Source organism: Dermochelys coriacea, chromosome 2 (genome assembly GCF_009764565.3).
Source record: "Dermochelys coriacea isolate rDerCor1 chromosome 2, rDerCor1.pri.v4, whole genome shotgun sequence".
In the NCBI taxonomy this organism is placed as follows: Eukaryota; Metazoa; Chordata; order Testudines; family Dermochelyidae; genus Dermochelys; species Dermochelys coriacea.
Genome location: NC_050069.1, coordinates 25,616,483 through 25,636,670, shown reverse-complemented (window position 1 = coordinate 25,636,670; position 20,188 = coordinate 25,616,483). Strand labels below are relative to the sequence as shown.

Here is a 20,188-nt window from a genome sequence, read left to right as displayed (position 1 = left end):
ACATTTTCACAGTGCTTGAGCAAATGCAAACCTACCAAGTCAAGCATTTTCCCTTACGGCCCAGATAGCAGAGCCCTATGGATTAGGACAATTTACAACTTTGAATATCAGAACTAGACTGTACAAAATGAACTGTATGCATTCCAAGTAACCGGTAAGATCTGAATTTACAGGAGATAAATAATCCAACAACCAGACATTACACTAAATCACTACACATTCCATTTTTAATGTTGAAGGAGAAAATTTCAAAACAGTTGAACACTGGATAGTTATAAATTACAAAATTGCAAACTCTTTGGGAGCAAGGACTGTGACTTTCTATGTCTTCATACAGTGTCTAACACATTTGGGGATCAACCACAATTTAATTTTAAAGAAGGGAAAACAAACACATAGATGTTAAACAATTTAATCGGACTCAAACCAATAAATATGTCACAACTGGGATTAGAACCCAGGTCTATTGACTCTCAACTCTTTGCTCATATCACTAGAGTGCTGCTTCCCCAAAATGTAATCACAGTCCCACAAACACCTTTCCACTTTGTGTGTCAGCTCTTAACCTGTGGAAAAACAATCTGAAAAATCCCATCAAGCCACTTCAAAATCTCTGCTCCTTAATTCACAATGCCAGCAGAATATCAGTCGACAGTGGCTAGGTGTTATGTTAAACTGTACAAATCATGCTTGTATTACTGTTACCTTGTCCTTCCTTCCCAACCTCACCTGTTTTTTTTTTCCTGCTGCCTGCTGTTATATCATTAACCAATATTGTAAGATTTTTGGGGCTCTGATCTTTGCTTAGGGTGGTAACAAACAAACATATCCCTTTTCATGTATTGGTATTTAAAACATCAGCTCTCTAAAGCCTGTAACAACAATATAATCTTAAAGTCTCGTAGGTAAGGCCTAAAAGTAACAGAATAATCTAAGTAAACCTGCATTAAGGAATGTCTGCTTTTTCCCTCTTACCCCCTGCTGCTTGATGCATTGTTTTCCTATAGATCGTAAATAATTTGTTTCTGTTCAATGGTACACACCAAAAATATGACAAGATCCAACCGCATGTATTTCATATAAAAGTGTTTATTGGGGAGGAGGGATAGGGGAAAACAGGCTGGTTTTAAAAAAAATTCTTCTTGGGTACTTTTGAACACTTTTTTTCCTAGATGTAGCATCATTCATTCTCTCAGGAGTCCTTTAACAAAAACATGTGAAAATAAAATATTTAACCTAAAGACAACCATTTTATAACAGAAAGCTGAATAAGATGTAAAATCCACCCAACAGTAGTAAACTGGTACATGAAAATAAAAACATAAAAAAACCCCTACCTCTACATACAAATAAGGAGAAAATGTAAAAAGAAGCAGTGATGTTTTTACTTGTATTGCCAAATATTTTAAAAACTGAAGTTTTAAAACAAAATATTGGCTGGGTGTATTAGCATAACTAAATTGCATAAATCACAGTTCAAGACACCTGAATTCACTCACCTTTTAAAGTCTCAGACCTAGGTTAATATAGTAACATATTTTTTCCTGTAGATTCATGAACTGATATTGTAGAATACTTCCAAGTAAATTCACTTAACAAGAGTATATTTTTTAATGTATACAGATTTCCAAAATGTTTTTAATTTCAGCAAAAGTCATTTTTTCCAATTTCATTATATTTAATGAAAAAGCTGCCTTTGCCAAAATAATTTGCAAATTTTATTATATTTTAAAAGCCTGATTAAGGGCAAAACATGCATTAAGTTTTTCTGCTAAAATTACGGAAACATAATTGCAGAATGCGATTATATTCAAAGGGTCATGTCCATAATAAAAATCTGCAGCTTAAAAGAAGCTTGGAACTTAAAGAGTTTAGTATCCGAAAAAGGCAAATATTCTATGTACTAGTTTTAAAATTCTGACATTACACTGCAATGGTTAAAGCAAGAAATAGCTCAACCGAAGAAGATTATAGGAAACCCTTTCTCTTCTCAGGAGGTCTATGTTTGGTTATACAATACTGTCTTGGAAACAGTGCTTCATCAGAGGTCTGGCAGTTGGTTTCTGTTTAAAACATACTTTGCCTCATAACATTCATCAAAGGCGTAAAACATAATTGAGTCTGGCAGTACACATGGACAGCATGATGTTCAGGGGGTTGCCAGTAGACATGGGGTCTTTATATAGCTGTTTTCTTTGTTTAAAAGGGAAAGTGAGTGGGAGGTGGGGAGAAAGAACAGGGAAAAAGAAACTGACTCAGAACCATAAAACATTTTTTGAATCAGATTCAGTTCGGCTACTGAGTATACAAATAGAATATTTCAAATTTGGATTGTGACACAGCTTCTGAATTGCTCAGACAATTCATGCTTTCCTATTTTCATAGAAAAAGATAGAGACTTTAGTTATATACATCCTTCTAAATGCTCTGTAAATGCTCTGGGTTGAGTCCTAGAAATGCTCACTTCAGTCTGAAAGTGACGGAGAGCGAATTGACCGCCCACTGGCTGGGCTATTGGAGAAAGTGAAGGGCTCCTTCTCTTTTTCTTTGCTGTCATGTTTATGTTTATGTTTATGCTTATGTTTATGCTTCTTCTTCTTTTTCTTGTGCTCATGGTGGTGGTGGTGGTGGTGATCACCGTGTTTTGAGGAACTGGATTCTTTACTGAATACGGAGAGTGGAGCTGCTGGCACTGGAAGCATGTTCAGCTCTAGTGAAGACTGTTCTTTACCTAAGACAAAGATATAATTGGAATTTCAATTTTTACATTGCAATAAATTATTAACTGACATAATTTAACATCAAACAAAGCTGAAATATAAGCTAGAATCTACACTACCATGTCTCCCATCATATTTAGTATTCTAATATAGATTCTATTAGTACACTGGTGCCATTACCTTCTGGTATTCCTAGACAAGCCTATAAGCACATTGACAGTTTCCATACCGTGGGCTTAATTCTTAGCAGTGTAGGTGGGATGTGCGACTCCCTGCTTCGAATGGTATAAATGTATCCCATTTGACTAGTGACTATACAGCTAAGGAACTGCAAAAACTATACCAATTTCAAGACACCAATTTTCCAACATAAAAGTTCAAAAACTTAATAAAATGTAAACAGCGAACAACTAGGCTGCTCATGAAAAATTCTGGATATAACGATAATGGACAACAATAATGGACAACAATAATCAAACCAATGAGTGGCACTATTAAGAAGTTAAATTTCCTGTACTGGCCGCTGATGTCAAACATTAGGCTCTCTATACAAACATGAATTTTTTGATGTTGAACAGTGGAAATAAATTGATTTTTCAAAATAAGTTATTTAACATACAAGCATTTCCTCTCTCTTCTGAATAATACAGACATTCAAAGTTTGTCATCTTAAATAAACAGAAATCCCAATTACGCTAATAGGATATTAATATTCTTTACACACCAGGATTTTACATAGTTAAGCAATACAGGAATAAGTCCTCCAAGTAGATACAGGCCTGTTTCATCAACACAGCAAGTCTGTTCTATATTCTGAATTTTTCTTTTATATTATCTGTAGCATTTTACAGAACTGCAGAAATATTGCAGATTGGTCTTCCCAAGGCACCATGATTTGCTCTCTACCCACTGCAAGGCAAAACTCAGTGTAACTGCCTCTGTCTTGGTAATCCAGTTTTCTTAGAAGTCAAAACACTTCAGAAACCAACTTTGCATTTTTCCTCAATATGACTGACAATCATAGCAAAAGACTTAAAAAAGCTCAATCTATTTAATGTATCCAAGAAAAGATTAAGAGGTGATTTGATCACCACCTATAAGTACCTACATGAGAGAAGATTACAGATAATACGCTGGTTTCAGAGTAGCAGCCGTGTTAGTCTGTATTCGCAAAAAGAAAAGGAGTACTTGTGGCACCTTAGAGACTAACAAATTTATTAGAGCATAAGCTTTCGTGAGCTACAGCTCACTTCATCGGATGCATTTCGATGCATCCGATGAAGTGAGCTGTAGCTCACGAAAGCTTATGCTCTAATAAATTTGTTAGTCTCTAAGGTGCCACAAGTACTCCTTTTCTTTTAGATAATACACTGTTCTTTAATCTAGTAGAAAACACCCCATAAAATCTAATGTCTGGAAGCTGAAGCATAAATTCAGGCTAGGAATAAGGTGCAAAGTCTTATTACCGGGTAGTGATCAATCTATTGGGGACTGATTTATCGCATCTCATCTAGAAATATATCGATCCCCGAACATGCTCCCTGTCAACTCTGGAACTCCAGCTCGTGAGAGGCAGAAGCGGAGTCGACAGGGGAGCAGCAGTGGTCGACTCGCTGCCGTAAGTTGACCTAAGATATGCCATAGCTGAAGTTGTGTATCTTAGGTCGACCCCCTTCCCCAGTGTAGAACAGGGCTAAGGGTGGATAATTAACCATTAGAACAAATTACCAAGGGTTATGATTTGATTCTCTATTACCTGAAGACTGGATGCCTTTTTAAAAACCATGCTCTACCTCAACCCCTAGATATGGGCTTGATGCAGGAATTACTGGGTGAAAATAAATGGCTTATGTTATGCAAGAGGTCAGATCAGATGATCACAGTGGTCCCTCTGGGCTTAAATTCTGTGAATCTATGAACATTTTACAGACTTTAATCCTGAACTCAGCAGAATAATATATGCCTTAATTGTTATCAAATAAAATCATTAATCATCACAATTCAAAGTGGCTTTAATTTCTGATGTACTATTAACTCTATTATGGTATATACATGCATGCACATGCTAACTAAGACGTTAATTGTTGACCTTAATGCATATTAACCACATCACTTTTTACTCTACCCTGGACAGATGTAATCTAAATCTGTAGGACGCTTGCCAGTTTACTGCAAAAAGATAAGAGACTGCTTCATGACTATACTTGTAACAATTCTTTATTTCTAATAATCTTAAGTCTCTCAAAAGACCTCCCCTCTGAATCTACTTCCACTTCCTAAACCCATTCCTTTAAATTCTATCTACTTTTTAGGTATCTAGAACAGCATGGTTTCTGCCCTCAAGCTGCAAGCATGCTGAAATACCCATTATAGTGAACCTATGAACCTTGGCACAATGAAAAATTAACATGTCTGCTCAGGATATTAGAATACAGTAGAACACCAATGTTATGAACAACCAGTTAAACGAGCCATATTTCCCAACCAGCAGGGGGTGGCAGAATAATGTAGTAACAGTGGCATCCCTTCACATGCTAATGCCTTCAGTGTATTAGAAATCACTTTGCAGTGGTTTGAAGGACAAAAAGAAAACGTATTGCAAACTTCAACTTATGCACCATATCTACTGTCATTTGGAGATATTCAATTTTATACAGTTTTTGATTTTATGAATTCCTCAGTCCCAATTAGTTCATGATACATGGGTAAAGAAGATTATGCTTTTGTTTACATTGCTTGCAGTGCACAAATATTTTATATGCACACAATGTTGTATACAAATATTTTATTTGCATGTTACACTGGCAAAGAATATCATGTATGTTAAAGGTTATTTAGATGAACAATTCTATTATCACAGTTACACAGTAAAATAAAGAGGGCATCAGATGAGCCCGATCTATAGACTTCAGCTCTGACGAACTCTTAGGGGAGAGAGATTTTCAGATCCAGGGTTTTGTTTCTGGCTCACCCCTAATACTACATGCTGCATTTCAGAGGGCTAGATTCATAGATACTAAGGTCAGAATGGCACAGCATACAAAGCATCTCTGATGCCAAAGCATACTTCTGAATCTTCCAACTGTGGAAGGGGAAGGGTACAGAGCAAGTACTGGAGGTAGTATGTTAATACTGATAAGCAAATGGCAAATGTCCCTGAATGATAGGTAAGTGCTCCCCTATGAGAGACACATGAAAGACTAGCTGAAAGGTGCAGTATGCTTAGGTCTGTCTTGTTCCTCTGTGTTTGTTTTTATTTTAAAATAGTAGGTCTCAAGCTCTTATGATTGCAAAGAAAACCTTCAAAACATGAAGCCAGTAAAATCAATGCAAAAACAAATATCTGAATTTGCAGAAAGCCTATCCTATAACAATAGCTCTGAAGTGTGAACTGACATTTATTTCAGTGAGTGCTAACTCAGATGTCAATGATACCTGTTAATGACATTGATAACTATATCACTGCTTTTCAGATCATGTACGAAAAGATCCTACACAAGCATTTCTCAAAGTATCGGTCGTGCCCCTCAGGGGCAGAGGAAGAATTAAGGAGGAACAGAAAATGTATATATTAAGACTTGTAAGCTTTTAAAACCACATGGTAGGGAACGATTGACTTCGTTTTCCAGAGAGAGGGGCTCATCTTTCAAAAATCTAGAAAACATTAAGACAAAATGACCTTCATTAAACTGATCACTGAACTGATCATCTAAGTGTTAGACTTCAAAATCAATGGCATCACTAATTTCTTCCTTCTTCAGTTGACCCAAAAATCTATATATTCATGGTTTTATCTACCAACAACTTAAGGGAACCCCAATGATGATCAGAATGTAATCAGTAAAAACAACTGGGGAATAATATTACTATAGAAACAAGCATAGACGGCACAGATTGCAGCAACACTTTGTATATTGTGATACAAAAAAGGAAATCAAGGCTGACTAGACTAGCTCAAATCCTTTCATACATTGTTCTTTAAATACATTCAAAACTGAGCCAGTTTGTGCCGCAGTCCTTGAATCTGACAATATTCACTTCCTTCACACAGATGCTTCACTGCCAACAGATGTTTTTCAAAAATTCCAACACCACCAACCCCCCAAAAGACACGATATTTGATACTGTCAAAGAGTGCTTTGAAGTCAACATAGGCATCATAAATGTGTCAGAAGAAGCCTGCCCAGGTGATTGAAGAAAAACATCTGTAAAATGGACCTTTGTGAGGGATTAGAAGTACTATACCTACGTTAGGCATTGACCCTCCCTAAACAGAAATCAGTGTTGCACAAAGAGATCACCTTTTCACCCCAAGGATTCCCTATGATTAACGCTTACAGAAGGCCTGTGTTAGCAACCTGCCAATCCAGGTGAGGAGGGCTAAATAATAATTCTTTCTAAGGCCATCAATTTCATTTCTTTGGTCAAAGGGGGATTGCTGCCAGGAGACAATGCAATTTCTTCTCTCATGGAATAAGAATCTGAACCTGTGTTTCTCATATAATAGCAAAAAACAGTAACGAGCAGGAGAATTCATGAATTCACTTCTGAAGTGGTTACTAGCATTCCTTGAAACAGAATATACAAATTCAGAATCCACTTGGCATCTTCCTTTGTTCTGGATGTGCAGATTCCAACATAATTATTAGCTTTTCTTTGTTCCAAATAGTTGGGTAGATGTGCAGAATTAGGTGAAACTGCCAAATGAGATGAGACTCCTAGAACACCTAGTTAGTCAAAAAGAAAGTTACAAAGTCTGCAGAGATATGATGGAAGAGAAGTAGCACACATGGGAATACAGACTTCATTTTAAACTTGAATATTTATTTTACATGGGTTTTATTTTGATAAGCTTTAATCTTTTTTCCATCAAAATGAAAACTTTCAAAAACAAGTTGTTTGACTTATGTCCTAGCTCCTAAATATAAAGATTAGTAAATTGTCTTGTTTGCGAAATAATTACATCTACTCATAAGCTGTCCAATTTATTTTTAATTTTGCTGATGGATGAATGTTGAGGGGCTGTTAGGTTGCTAGCGTTATTTAAATCAGTTTTTATTTTACTTTGTGCTGAAATTTTGTAAACTGGTGACATAATATATCTCAAGAGACCTCTACACCCAGAAAAGGCCATGCCAACTTCCTCAAAAGTAGTCTCCTGTTCTGTATTTTTATATTTTGGGGAGAACTGCAGACTTACAGCCTCTGTGCTACAGAAAAATCAAATCTTTTTAAACTTGTTGGCTTAAGTGAGACTTTTCCTGTTTGATGTTTGCTGAAGAGGATCAATTTGCACCTGATTTTTCTGAACACTTTGGAAGGCGGCACTGCAGAGTGAGCAATGCTCAAAACCATAAGAATCAAGGGTGGGGCCAAGAAGCCTTCTGGGTCAATGGGCCACCTGAGAGAAGACTGATCTTCCAGAATCCTGAAACTGATTACTTCTCAGAGAGGAAGTCAAATCATCAACAAAAAAGCTATGTCAGTCTTTGGACAGTCTCTCCCTGCACCTGAAGAAAACCCACTAACAAGAAGTGCTGTGTCAGCAACATCACTATCTGGCTCCGCAACCACACTTCCAGCTCCTATTTCATGAGAGCCCAGAAGACCACAAAAGCTGAAGAGTTTATAATTCTCCTTTTTTCATATTTTTCCATTTTCATTCTTGTCTTTTGTTTGTATTAGCTGGGATATGTCCCAACCCTTTTATTTTATAAACTTAAGGTGTGGTTATGTGTGTGCACCTATGTAGCATCACCCATAAAGTCCACACAAGAAAGGCAACAGAAAGAGAGTTTCCCAAGTTTCTCAAAGCCATAAAACAAAGTCTCATAAAAATATTCATTAAATAAAGTGTGTTCTGTCTTTGGTGGGGCCTAAGAATTTAAAGCTGGCAGCTGTGAACTGCCAAACAAGAGTTGTCAAACTTCTGCTTATCAAAGGGCTCTTTTAAGGCCTTCATTGTAATTTCTCTGTGCAGGGGAGGGATGAAAAGGGTTACTCATCACACAAGAATTGAAATCTAAGGAGGAAACTTTGTAATTGACTCTGAAATTGTGGTTCAGACATTAGATCATTTGGTTTCAGTATTTGACTGACCTGGTAAAATTCTTTAGTTGGGATTTATAACCAAACAGAAAGCCACATCCTCAGAGCCCTTCTTAGAATATTATAAGCTTTATTCGTTGTATTAATTTGGTGATTTTACTAATATGATGATTTATTTCCAAACCAATATTGATACTAATTTGGTAATTTTATCTTGATTTAATAGCTGTATTCCTTTAATTTTAGTTAGTATTATTAACAATAGTTTAGGTTTGGTGACATGTTTTCTTGATTTTTTATAATATTTTGTTTAATAGCTTTATTAAAGTTTATAAAAGGGTACTGAGCCATATTTCTTTCAATAAGCCAAGTAGGTCCAGAGTCCTTGAGGACCTGTGTGGACATTAGTTTGTCAGTCTAAAAGTCCGACCAGTCCCCTCTAATAACCCTACAAGAATAAATCATTCTCTAAGTGAAATTAGCAGTTGCAACAGAATATGAGATCTGTATACGTTTTCCTGGCACAGTGTATTTGAGACTCCCTGTAAGACCACAGATGAATGTCTCAGTCATATTTCAGATTAGCAGCCATGTTAGTCTGTATCCGCAAAAAGAACAGGAGTACTTGTGGCACTTCAGAGACTAACAAATTTATTTGAGCATAAGTTTTCGTGGGCTACAGCCCACTTCATCAGATGCATAGAATGGAACATATAGTAAGATATATATATATATATATATATATACACACACACACACACACATACATATATACAGAGCACATGAAAAGATGGAGTAAGAGGCTAATTCATTAAGATGAGCTATTATCAGCAGGAGGAAAAAAAACACCACCACCACCACACACACACACACACACACACACACACACATATATACAGAGCACATGAAAAGATGGAGTAAGAGGCTAATTCATTAAGATGAGCTATTATCAGCAGGAGGAAAAAAACACCACCACCACAAGTACTCCTGTTCTTTTTGTGGATACAGACTAACATGGCTGCTACTCTGAAACTTTTGTAGTGATAATCAAGACGGCCCATTTAGACAGTTGACAAGAAGGTGTGAGGATACTTAATATGGGGAAATAGATTCAATATGTGTAATGACCCAGCCACTCCCAGTCTCTATTCAAACCCAAGTTAATGGCATCTAGTTTGCATATTAATTCAAGCTCAGCAGTTTCTCATTGGAGTCTGTGTTTGAAGCTTTTCTGTTGCAAAATTGCCACCTTTAAATCTGTTACTGAGTGGCCAGAGAGGTTTAAGTGTTCTCCTACTGATTTTTGAATGTTATGATTTCTGATGTCAGATTTGTGTCCATTTATTCTTTTGCGTAGAGACTGTCTGGTTTGGCCAATGTACATGGCAGAGAGGCATTTTGTGACTTTTATCTTGAATGTTTATGTTATTGTTATAGCATCTTTCACACACTTTCTTCTAAAGTACCTGGAAATACCATTCTTCATGTAGGACAGAATGGCTATTAGCTCAATATACATTATGCTATTTCAGTGCTATACAGGCTCCAACAGAATCTCAAAGCCTAAAAGCCACCAGATTGGAAACGAGCATATTTTAGATAATAAAATTATCCCATGCATACTGTGTACTTAGATAATACGTATTAAAGCTAGTCTACCACAACAATTACAGCAAATATTTCCATCTTAAAAAGGCTACGCAAAACCAAGCCTGTCAATGCTGCTATCATGTTCTGAGAAACAAGAATTACCGCACCTGCATTATTAAGTACATTGGTGTAGTGCAGGTGATCCTGTCTCCCTCTAGTGGTTGATCCTTGTGACTATAACAGCATGATATTTACTCAGCTGACTGAGGGCTTCTGTGTCTACATGGTGTGTCAGTGCACACCAACTGGGATGTAAGTTCTTGTTCACACCAGTGTATTGTGTGGACACTGCTAGTACACACTAAAGTTCCCTAGTGCACTTTAACATAGTATGGGCTACATCAACATGCACTAAGGAACTGTTAGTTCATGCCAGCAGGGTCCACACAAATCAGTAAGTGTGTGACACCCTGGTGCCCACCCACTAGAATACACACCCAGCTAATGTGCACTAACATACTGTTAAGGCAAACCCTGAGTGAATTCATTTTGCTCAAGTAGCAGGGACTTGTGCTCTTGATATAGGTCCCTGGTTGAATTTCCACTGACAACAATGGTGTCTGTACACATAGAAGCATAGAATCATAGAATATCAGGGTTGGAAGGGACCCCAGAAGGTCATCTAGTCCAACCCCCTGCTCAAAGCAGGACCAAGTCCCAGTTATACATGCAGCCATGTTATGGTGAATTTGTACATCAAACTGATCTTCAATAGACAATTTGTAACAGTGTAGAAATTTGTAGTACTTACTACACACTCAAGTATATTGTAATAAATGCATTATTTAAAAATGTAACTAAAGTATTTTCCTTCTATACTTTGAGGCAATATTTGTTCTGCTCATTATCACAAGTTTCAAATAATTCCAGCAACTTTTCACTTTCTAGCTAAATGAACCATGTTTTGAACTGTTATACTGGTGATAAACAAGAATGGGGAAAAATATAAATGAATAAATGAATCCTGTGATACAATTTTTACAGTGACTGATTTTAGAGTATGACTACACTTTAAGAACAGTGGAATACGAAAGTAAAAGAGATTCTATTTTAATCTTGTCTGATGTAAAAGCTAATCCGACTGAAAGGACTACCTAATAAAAGGACACTTTTTCAGATGGACTAAACCCATTTCACCAAATTCATCTGTGCAATATAGTGCAATAGTCACCTTGCAGTCTTAAATATGACATGAAGGCTGGTGTTTACATTAGAAAGAAAGAGTGCAAAGTCTTGACATTTTTGTGATCTTTTAAGACTGACAGTGGAACATTGCCACTGTTCTTGATGATTTAATAGCAAATAAAAATTCTGTTTTTCAAATTAGAAATCTGATCTTGAATGACTTCAGATGCTCAAAAAAGGCTTCTGTTGATTCTCTCAAAGCTGCTGTACTTAGGGAAGAACTATAATTAACATAACAGCAAGTTTAAAAAATACTTCACATACTTGAATTTTCTGGGTTTAATTATTTTTTGTAAGATGCACAGAGGCATTCATGGTTTGAACAGCATAAAAAAATTCATTATTGTATTTAGGGTATTTTTAACATATGTTTGAAAACATTTTCAAAGTGAAGCTGAACTATGAAACATGCTGTAATTACAGCATTAAAAACTGAAACCCTACTTTTACACAGAATAACCAGTTGTACTGCAAATCTCCCTTTACTATCCTGTTTGTGGGTCTCAACCCTTACCTCATAGGGCCACCTTTATGGGTAAAAGGATACAATAGAAAGCTTGTAAAACAGTAATATAATAAAGAAAATCAAATTTACTAGGGGTGAGGATGTGTTGAGCCACTGAGTTTTCTGTAAGACACAGTAACAAGGAGAAATTTGTGTTTGAGTCCAGTTTATTATCCTGTAGGGAAATCAAAGTGTGCTGAATATCACTCACAAATAGATATGGCAGCATTCAAAGCCATCATGAATTCTCTCTTTCCAGCTGCTATTTGCAAAGCTAGAACTGTGTTTGGCTAATTCCCTAATGTTTTGTAAGAGCTGATGTGAGTCTGACCCACAGCTCTGAGAGGAGAGGCTGTGTATGGACTAAGACTCACAATTTTTTCAGGGTACCTTGGTTTGGAGATGACATGAGAGCCCTGATATCTACTAATACGATGTTCTATTTTATCACCTCCATCAAAAGCCATTTCAACGCCATCAACAGTTGAAGTATGCTTACTCTGCAAGTCCTGCAATAATTCAAATCATTCTGAAAGTCCCCTGAAAATCTTGGCTGTAAAGAATCATTGATATCTCTGGAAAACTGAGAAAATTGCATTTGGAAGCAATTCTATTTAGACATGGTATGTTTTTTCCTCATTTGTTTATTATTTGAGCTCATCTGCCCTTATTGCTCACCTGAAAGTTGTATTTCTCAGTTTGTACCAAAAAGAAGAAAAAGGTGAAGTTTTAAAAGCAAAGGATATTTTAATAAATAATCCTAGCGGTATAACCTAGCGGTATAAATCAAGGAAGAAAAAACAAGAAAAAATATGCTAAGATCAAACTGTCTCAAAATACAGTATTGTATGCAATGTAATTGTAGTCCTGTCGGTCACACGATATTAGAGATACAAGGCATGCTAACTAGTTATGCGACCCCTGAGCGATCGGCGTCCAACTTCTTAGAGGGACAAGTGGCATTCAGCCACCTGAGATTGAGCAATATCAGGTCTGTGATGCCCTTAGATGTCCGGGGCTGCACACGCGCTACACTGACTGGCTCAGCGTGTGTCTACCCTACGCTGACAGGTGTGGGTAACCCGTTGAACCCCATTCGTGATGAGGATCGGGGATTGCAATTATTCCCCATGAACGAGGAATTCCAAGGTAGGTTAGGTAATACTCATCCACCTTGTCTCTCAAAATACAATGATTTTCAAAGGCTTTTAAGTAAGTTCCATACACTTTCAGAGGCAAAGATAATGTCTGATTTCTCAGTAAGCTAAGAAATGAAAAGGAGTACTTATGCGTCCGAAGTGAGCTGTAGCTCACGAAAGCTTATGCTCTAATAAAATGGTTAGTCTCTAAGGTGCCACAAGTACTCCATTTCTTTTTACGGATACAGACTAACATGGCTGCTACTCTGAAACCTAAGAAATGAAGTGTATTTCATCTGTGCTAAATGTATAAATAGCAGGGGTAAGTGAGTCATTCAGCAAATAATCTCAGATTAACTTTTCTGTCCATTATAGATCTATATACGTAATGGCCAACTGGCCCCCATTCCACTCTGATTCAGAATACACCCATTCTGAGCCTCAGCATACTTAATATGGAACAACATTAGAGCATGGAGCTGGCTGACGGAGAGTCCCATAAGTCCCATTTGTAAACAATTTGGCACAGTTTTGCAAAGTTTCTTTTTTATGACTTTATACCCCATAGTATGTAAAATAATAAAAAATGAACCGTTGCAAAACATCACATAAAAGTTATAAATATTAAACCTCAACAGATCAGTTTCATACGCTAATGAGTATCTGTGGTAGCTGACATGCCCCAGCATGCACCATGCTTTGCGATAACAGTGGAAAAGGAGATGTATAGTGCCAGTCTATAAAACGGGAAATAAGGACAACCCTGGGAATTGCGGACCAGTCAGCTTAACTTCAGTAACCGGAAAAATAATGGAGTAAATAATCAAGCAACCAATTTGAAAACACCTAGATGATAATAAGGGGATAAGTAACAGTCAACATGGATTTGTCAAGATCAAATAGCGTCAAACCAACCTAATAGCTTTTTTTGACAAGATAACAAACCTTGTGAATGGGGGGAAGCGGTAGACATGGTATATCTTGACTTTAGTAAGGCTTTTGATACTGTCTCGCGTGACCTTCTAATAAACAAACTAGGGAAATATAGCCTAGATGGAGCTACTATAGGTGGGTGCATAACTGGTTTGAAAACTGTTCCCAGAGAGCAGTTGTCAGTGGTTCAAAGTCAAGATGGAAGAATAAATCGAGTGGGGTCTCACAAGGATTAGTCCAGGGTCAGTTCTGTTCAATATCTTCTTCAGTGATTTAGATGATGACATAGAGAGTACACTTATAAAGTTTGTGGACGACACCAAGTGGGAGGGCAGTTTAGGTTGGACATTAGGAAAAGCTTACTAATTGTCAGGGTAGTTAAGCACTGAAACAAATTGCCTAGGGAGGCTCTGGAATCTCCATCATTGGAGGTTTTTAAGAACAGGTTAGATAAACACCTGTCAGGAATGGTCTAGTTATTACATAATCCTGCCTTGAGTGCAGGGTACTGGACTAGACGACTTACTGAGGTCCTTTCCAGTCCTACACATTTTATGACTAGCCATGACACTGTTCTTGCATTTATATGCTCACCGCTCTTGTATATACTATATTTTAAAAGGTAAAACACCTTTTAAATTGCAAATCACCTTTCAGAGTTTAGCAAAGTTATGGAAAAAAATATTGGAAATTATTTAAGGGACATGCTAGAAGAATAAGAAATCAAAGATTAACTAGTGTTGGCCAGTTACTGAATTTCTCTCTGCTTATGACAGAGTAGGGAAATTTAGTAGGGAACTTTGCTTAAGGTTTTCAAGAAATATCTAAGAATAATAGTTAGAGGTAAAAATCCAGAGAAGAGGAGTAATAGAATTCTACAAGGTAATTGTCTAAAGGACAGGAAACAAAAAGGTAATCACAGCTGGAAACTTTTCAAGTTTAAAACCATCATAAGTATCTCTGAGGCCAGTTTGAGCGTCTTTATTACTAGAATTAATCTAGTTATAATTTATTCAGATTGGCCACATGATTCATTTGTTACTAGAATATATTTGCTTCTGCTTGACTGTTCTCTTCTATTTAAAAATGTTTTTTGTAACCAAATACAGTCAGAAACCAACTTTCCCAAATCACTGACTGGGTCTATTTTTCTTCTTCCTAACTTTGTTTTTCTGGCTTCGGCTTATTTTATTGTTTTAATTTGGATTTTTTCTTCTAAGCAAAGCATATTGCCTTACTAAGAAATGTATCAAAAATAGACAACCAGAACACAGTAATATATATTTAAATAAACTATTCTTGAATACCTAATAACATATAAAACTCACAGAAACCGTTCTACACTTGCTTTTCATCAACAATCAAACATTTACTAAAGTGCATTCAGGGGGGAAAAAGTTGCAGAACAAGAACACTTTCACTGGTTGAGACTCATATACTATCTGTGATCTGCAAATTAACCTATTCATACCTGGCGTTGATGGTCTCTCCAACATATTCAAATGATGGTAGATAAAAGCTTGACTATCATGAACAGTGTCCATATCAATTTCCTCCTCTTCCTGAGAGTTTGAGAACTAAAACACCAGCAAGAAATTTGTAAAAATAAGGGAATATTAATAATTAATTCTAACAGGTCTTATTTTTCTGGGGAAAGGAAGCAAATTTATCACTGATAATGAACAAAAATGAAGGAATATATAATATAAAAGTCTTGTTCATTATCCTTCTTTCTAATTTACAGTGGAAACAGCATGAACATTTAGAACATTAATTGGCAGTTTCACTCCCTGCCAGCCAATAAAGAATCTGATGGGAGATGATTTTGCCAAAATAATCGCAACAACTACCTTACACATATGCACAGCATGTCTTTTGTTAGGCTACAGCTATTAGAAAACTCAGCAAAAGACTTTACTGTTATACTAAATACCCTACATATTGTTAAAGTTGAATTGCCATTTTCTTACTCTGATTTTTAGTTTGACTTTATTGTCTTCATTCTTCTCTGGTATCTGCCCTGGCTCCAATGGGGACCCAAGTGGCATATCAGCCTTCCTCTTCATCCCTTGCTGATGAACAGAAATGCTGGATGCGGTTTCCTTAACAAGATGATCGTCCTCCTGAAGCGGCATTTAAAGATTAAAATTAGAAGACAGCAAAAGCATATTTAAATCTAAAAGTGACATAATGGTTGAAAACACACTTGAGTTGAACAGAATCTTCCCTGTAGTTGAGGCAAAAAATATTCCTTAAAACCTTTCATGGACTTGTGCCAACCTCTCCTACAAACATACTTTCTCTTCACTTCACTCCTTGCTCCCTCTGCATATCTAGAACTGGCCTCTCTTCTGTCCCGTCTCACAATCATGGTACTGTTAGTATGCAATGAATCTCTGCAGCTCCTGAAAAGCCTTTCTATATATATATATATATCTGCCTCACTAACTCTAAATCTCCTTTGAATTATCATAGTTTCTGATCTAAACAAGGGATTTAGATTAATCTTCTTCAGAGGTTAAATTTAAAAGCAAACACTAATTTTGTTGAATAAAAGTAAAATATAATGGTTATGCCCCTGATTTTCTTTTACATGTCATACTAGCTTTTCTCCAAAAAGGAGGTGTGTAAGAACTCTTTTAAAATTACTGCTTAGATTAACCAAATAAAGGTAAGAGGAACATGAAAATAAATGTATACATCTAATGAGTTACAAACTACACAGTTATAGGCATTAAAAAGGAGAAAGGCTTTCCAAAGTACAATGAAAACACAAAATAAAATACAGGAAAAGACAAACGTATTTACAGAAACAGACACTAGCCCTTTCTAAAACCTAGACAAAAGTAAGGCCTACCATAGCCTTTTCTCCAAACCATTAGAAGCATCTACTACTATACTAAGGTGCAGTACTGCTTCTGAATCAGGGTGTCCCACACCAATCACAAGGTGAAATGCACGCTTTCTAGAATTAAAACTTCAGCCAACTTACTTCCTCCCACAGCAGATTCCAGAACAACAATAATTTAACAATTCTCATTCTCAAACAACTCATGCTACCTCAAAAGACTGTCTAGTCAACCTAAATATGCTCTAGCATCTGTCAGAAATTCTTTTTACTTCACAAACATATATTTTTAGCCTTGGTCAGGCCTCTTCATTTCATGTTCTATTATTACTCCTAATACTATTTAAGTCTGTGAAACATTCTGGAAGAAAGTTTGCCTGAGGTGCTATCCAACTTCTGTACTGTATTATTCTGTTTGTATTTCACAAGGAAAACTAAATCAGCAACAGTTTAGGGTGATATTTTTTTGAAAATAAACACAGCCAAGTTCTGGAAACTGAGAAGAAGCTACCTAGATCCTTAAAGCAGGAAAATGCATAAACACTCAGAAATCTAGGTATTGTGTGTGCTGTAAGCACATCTAATAACAAAGACACATATTTTAAAAAGTTTCACAAACAAAAGATATAGCAAAACGATGTCATTTGCTCACACATTTTTCAGAGTATGCTGCTTCCAAGTATATTGCAAACTAATGGCCACATCTGCCTTTGAATATACATAGTTATCTGCCTATGAGTTACTGTGAGGTGCTCAGATACAAGCAAAAAATGTTACAGAAACATTTATAAATAAGGACATTCATGATGCACATCTGAGGACGGAAACTAGTTATATGTGAATAAGCTAAGTGTTGCACAAATGCTGATAACTCGGAGGCAATTCAAAGAATCTCTGATGATCCACACATTAAAACTGAATTTCTGCATTCATATTTTTATCCTCTAAAAGCTTTGAGCACAACTCTTACTCTAAAGATAAGGACTAGAGAAAAGATGGACTTTTTAGTGAGAAAAAATTCTGTATTTATTTCCCATTACTTTGAATGTATATGTTATTTTTACTCCTAAGTGTGCTATATGCCTCACAGGGAGTAAAAGAACAGGTTCCTATCTCAAACTGCATATAATCTAATTTTATACATGACGAGCGAGTTACCCTCTGCCCACTGAGTTCTCTCACTAGCACTTAGTTTTATAGGAGTTGATTTTTTTTTTAATTAACCTGTCACACAAATAGTTTTCTCTTTCTCTACTAAATGTTGACTTTTCCCTCCATAATTACATCTGCCCAAGGCCCACTTTAGGCAAGATTTAGTTCTGAACTAGTGGCAGTTTTTGTATTTAAATACATTACTTTAAAATCCAACATCCTGCATCCTCAAAGGCCTAGAAATGGGATCTTCATACCATTGGGAAGAGGACTTTTCTAGTTTCCCAGTGGGACCATGCACTTAAAAGGAAAACACTATCAGATTTTAAATCTGACATTTTTAGGCACTTCTACAAATCTCTTGGAGCCATGTATTCAGGTATAGATGGACTCATGGGAACTAAGGCACTTGGTTTCTAGATGGAGATATAAAAAAAAAACTCAATACATCCCATTTTCACGCTGATAAAAATCTTTACATCACAGCATCACAGGTTCTGCGTACATCAAGCTTACTTCTTGTAAATGATACAGAAACAGTTATGTTTTAGAATGGATACCAATGAGGAGCGAGGGTGGGCTTGGCAAACTAACTGGAAGGTCATTCCACACATTAGGGAAAAAGCACAAAGGTGGAACGAGAGAAAGAGACAGAGGGTATTAAGGCTGGCACTATATTGGAAGACTTGAGAGTAACACAAAACAAAAAGGTCAGAGGGTTAAGTCTTGAAAGTTCAGACAAGAAGTTTGAATTCATTACACAGTACAATTTGGAGCCAGCGGAAGTATTCAAAGCTGGGTGGGGGAGGCATGTGCAGATGGTCAGTGCTTACAGTGCTTTGGAATCCTATCAGTTGTCCATGATTGTTAGGATTGTTCACCGGTTCCTGATTGTTTGCCACTGACTCAGGGATGATGGTAGGATTAAGAACAGCTTTCTTTTCTTTCAGATTAAGGACCAGTCCAAGCTCTGGTAATGGCAAACAAGAAGGTCTACTGAGGCCAAAAAGTGTGAAGTACAGGTCCACAGCACCACATCGGAGCCTCCAGTCATGTGAAGTACCTAAAAATCAAGGAGGAGCAAGTGTTAAAATGTAGAGATAATCTTTAAAAACAAAAAAACGTTCAAATGATTTGGAGCCATCAAGCTGTGCACATTTTTAGCCTATGTTGTCCTCATCCTTCCCTCCTATTATTTGTTACACTCACTTGTTACGTTTGCTTTTAATAAAGACTGTAAGCTGTTAGAGGCTGGGAGCATGTCTTCCTATATGTTCTGTACAACGCTTACCACAACAGGACTCCAATCACAACGGGGATCTTTGGGAGCTATATCACTACAACACTAAATCATATTAATAAAAAATACACATGCCATTAGTTTCCATATTTAACATCTCATTTTAGATTTTAGTATCAAAGACAATTAGCAGGTAAGTGGAACAACACATCGACAAACTAGCCTTTCACCTCAGCAGGTCTGGATGCGAAAATGAGTTACATGAAAAATAAACTGAATTTTATTGCTTCAACCTATTCTCTAACTGTCTACATTACAAAACAATAAAATCCAGCACAACTAGCAGTGGCCGGGGAAGCTGTAAAATTGGTAAACTAAGCAACAAGCTTAAATAGCAGCAATCATTGCCACACCAGAAACTAGTTTCAACCAGTCACATATTCTGTAGTACAAATCAATAAAATCCTGGCAATTCAGTTTTGCTATACACTCAGAGTCATGATGTTTCTACCCCATCTTGTCTCCTGTACTGTATGATCATTATTATCTTGCCTTTGTTACAAGTCTACACATATGCAGTGTACCTGTAGCTGTGTCAGTCCCAGGATATTTGAGGCTGTAGGTGGGTGAGGTAATATCTTTTACTGGATCAACTTCTCTTTGTGAGAGAGACAAGCTTTCGAGCACCCAGAGCTGAAGAAGAACTTATCTCTCTCACCAACAGAAGTTGGTTCAATTAAAGACATTACTTCACTCACCTTGTCTCTC

The 20,188-nt window shown here is 36.6% G+C and overlaps 1 protein-coding gene across 4 annotated transcripts in view; it reads right to left on the bottom strand.

Moving 5' to 3' along the window:
* Positions 1-1,069: 1,069 nt before the first annotated feature.
* Positions 1,070-20,188, bottom strand: part of TAF2 (TATA-box binding protein associated factor 2) — a 100,659-nt gene continuing 81,540 nt past the window's right edge. For 3 of the 4 annotated variants that reach the window (XM_038390507.2, XM_038390511.2, XM_043507401.1), the window contains 4 exons: positions 19,014-19,243; positions 16,151-16,303; positions 15,652-15,757; positions 1,070-2,731 (listed from right to left, as the gene is read on the bottom strand). In XM_038390507.2, coding sequence (XP_038246435.1) covers positions 2,466-2,731; positions 15,652-15,757; positions 16,151-16,303; positions 19,014-19,243 — 755 coding nt within the window. In that variant the 3' untranslated portion in view covers positions 1,070-2,465. Of the gene's footprint in view, positions 2,732-15,651; positions 15,758-16,150; positions 16,304-19,013; positions 19,244-20,188 lie in introns of those variants that run through there. The other variant, XR_006278673.1, reaches the window with a different exon arrangement.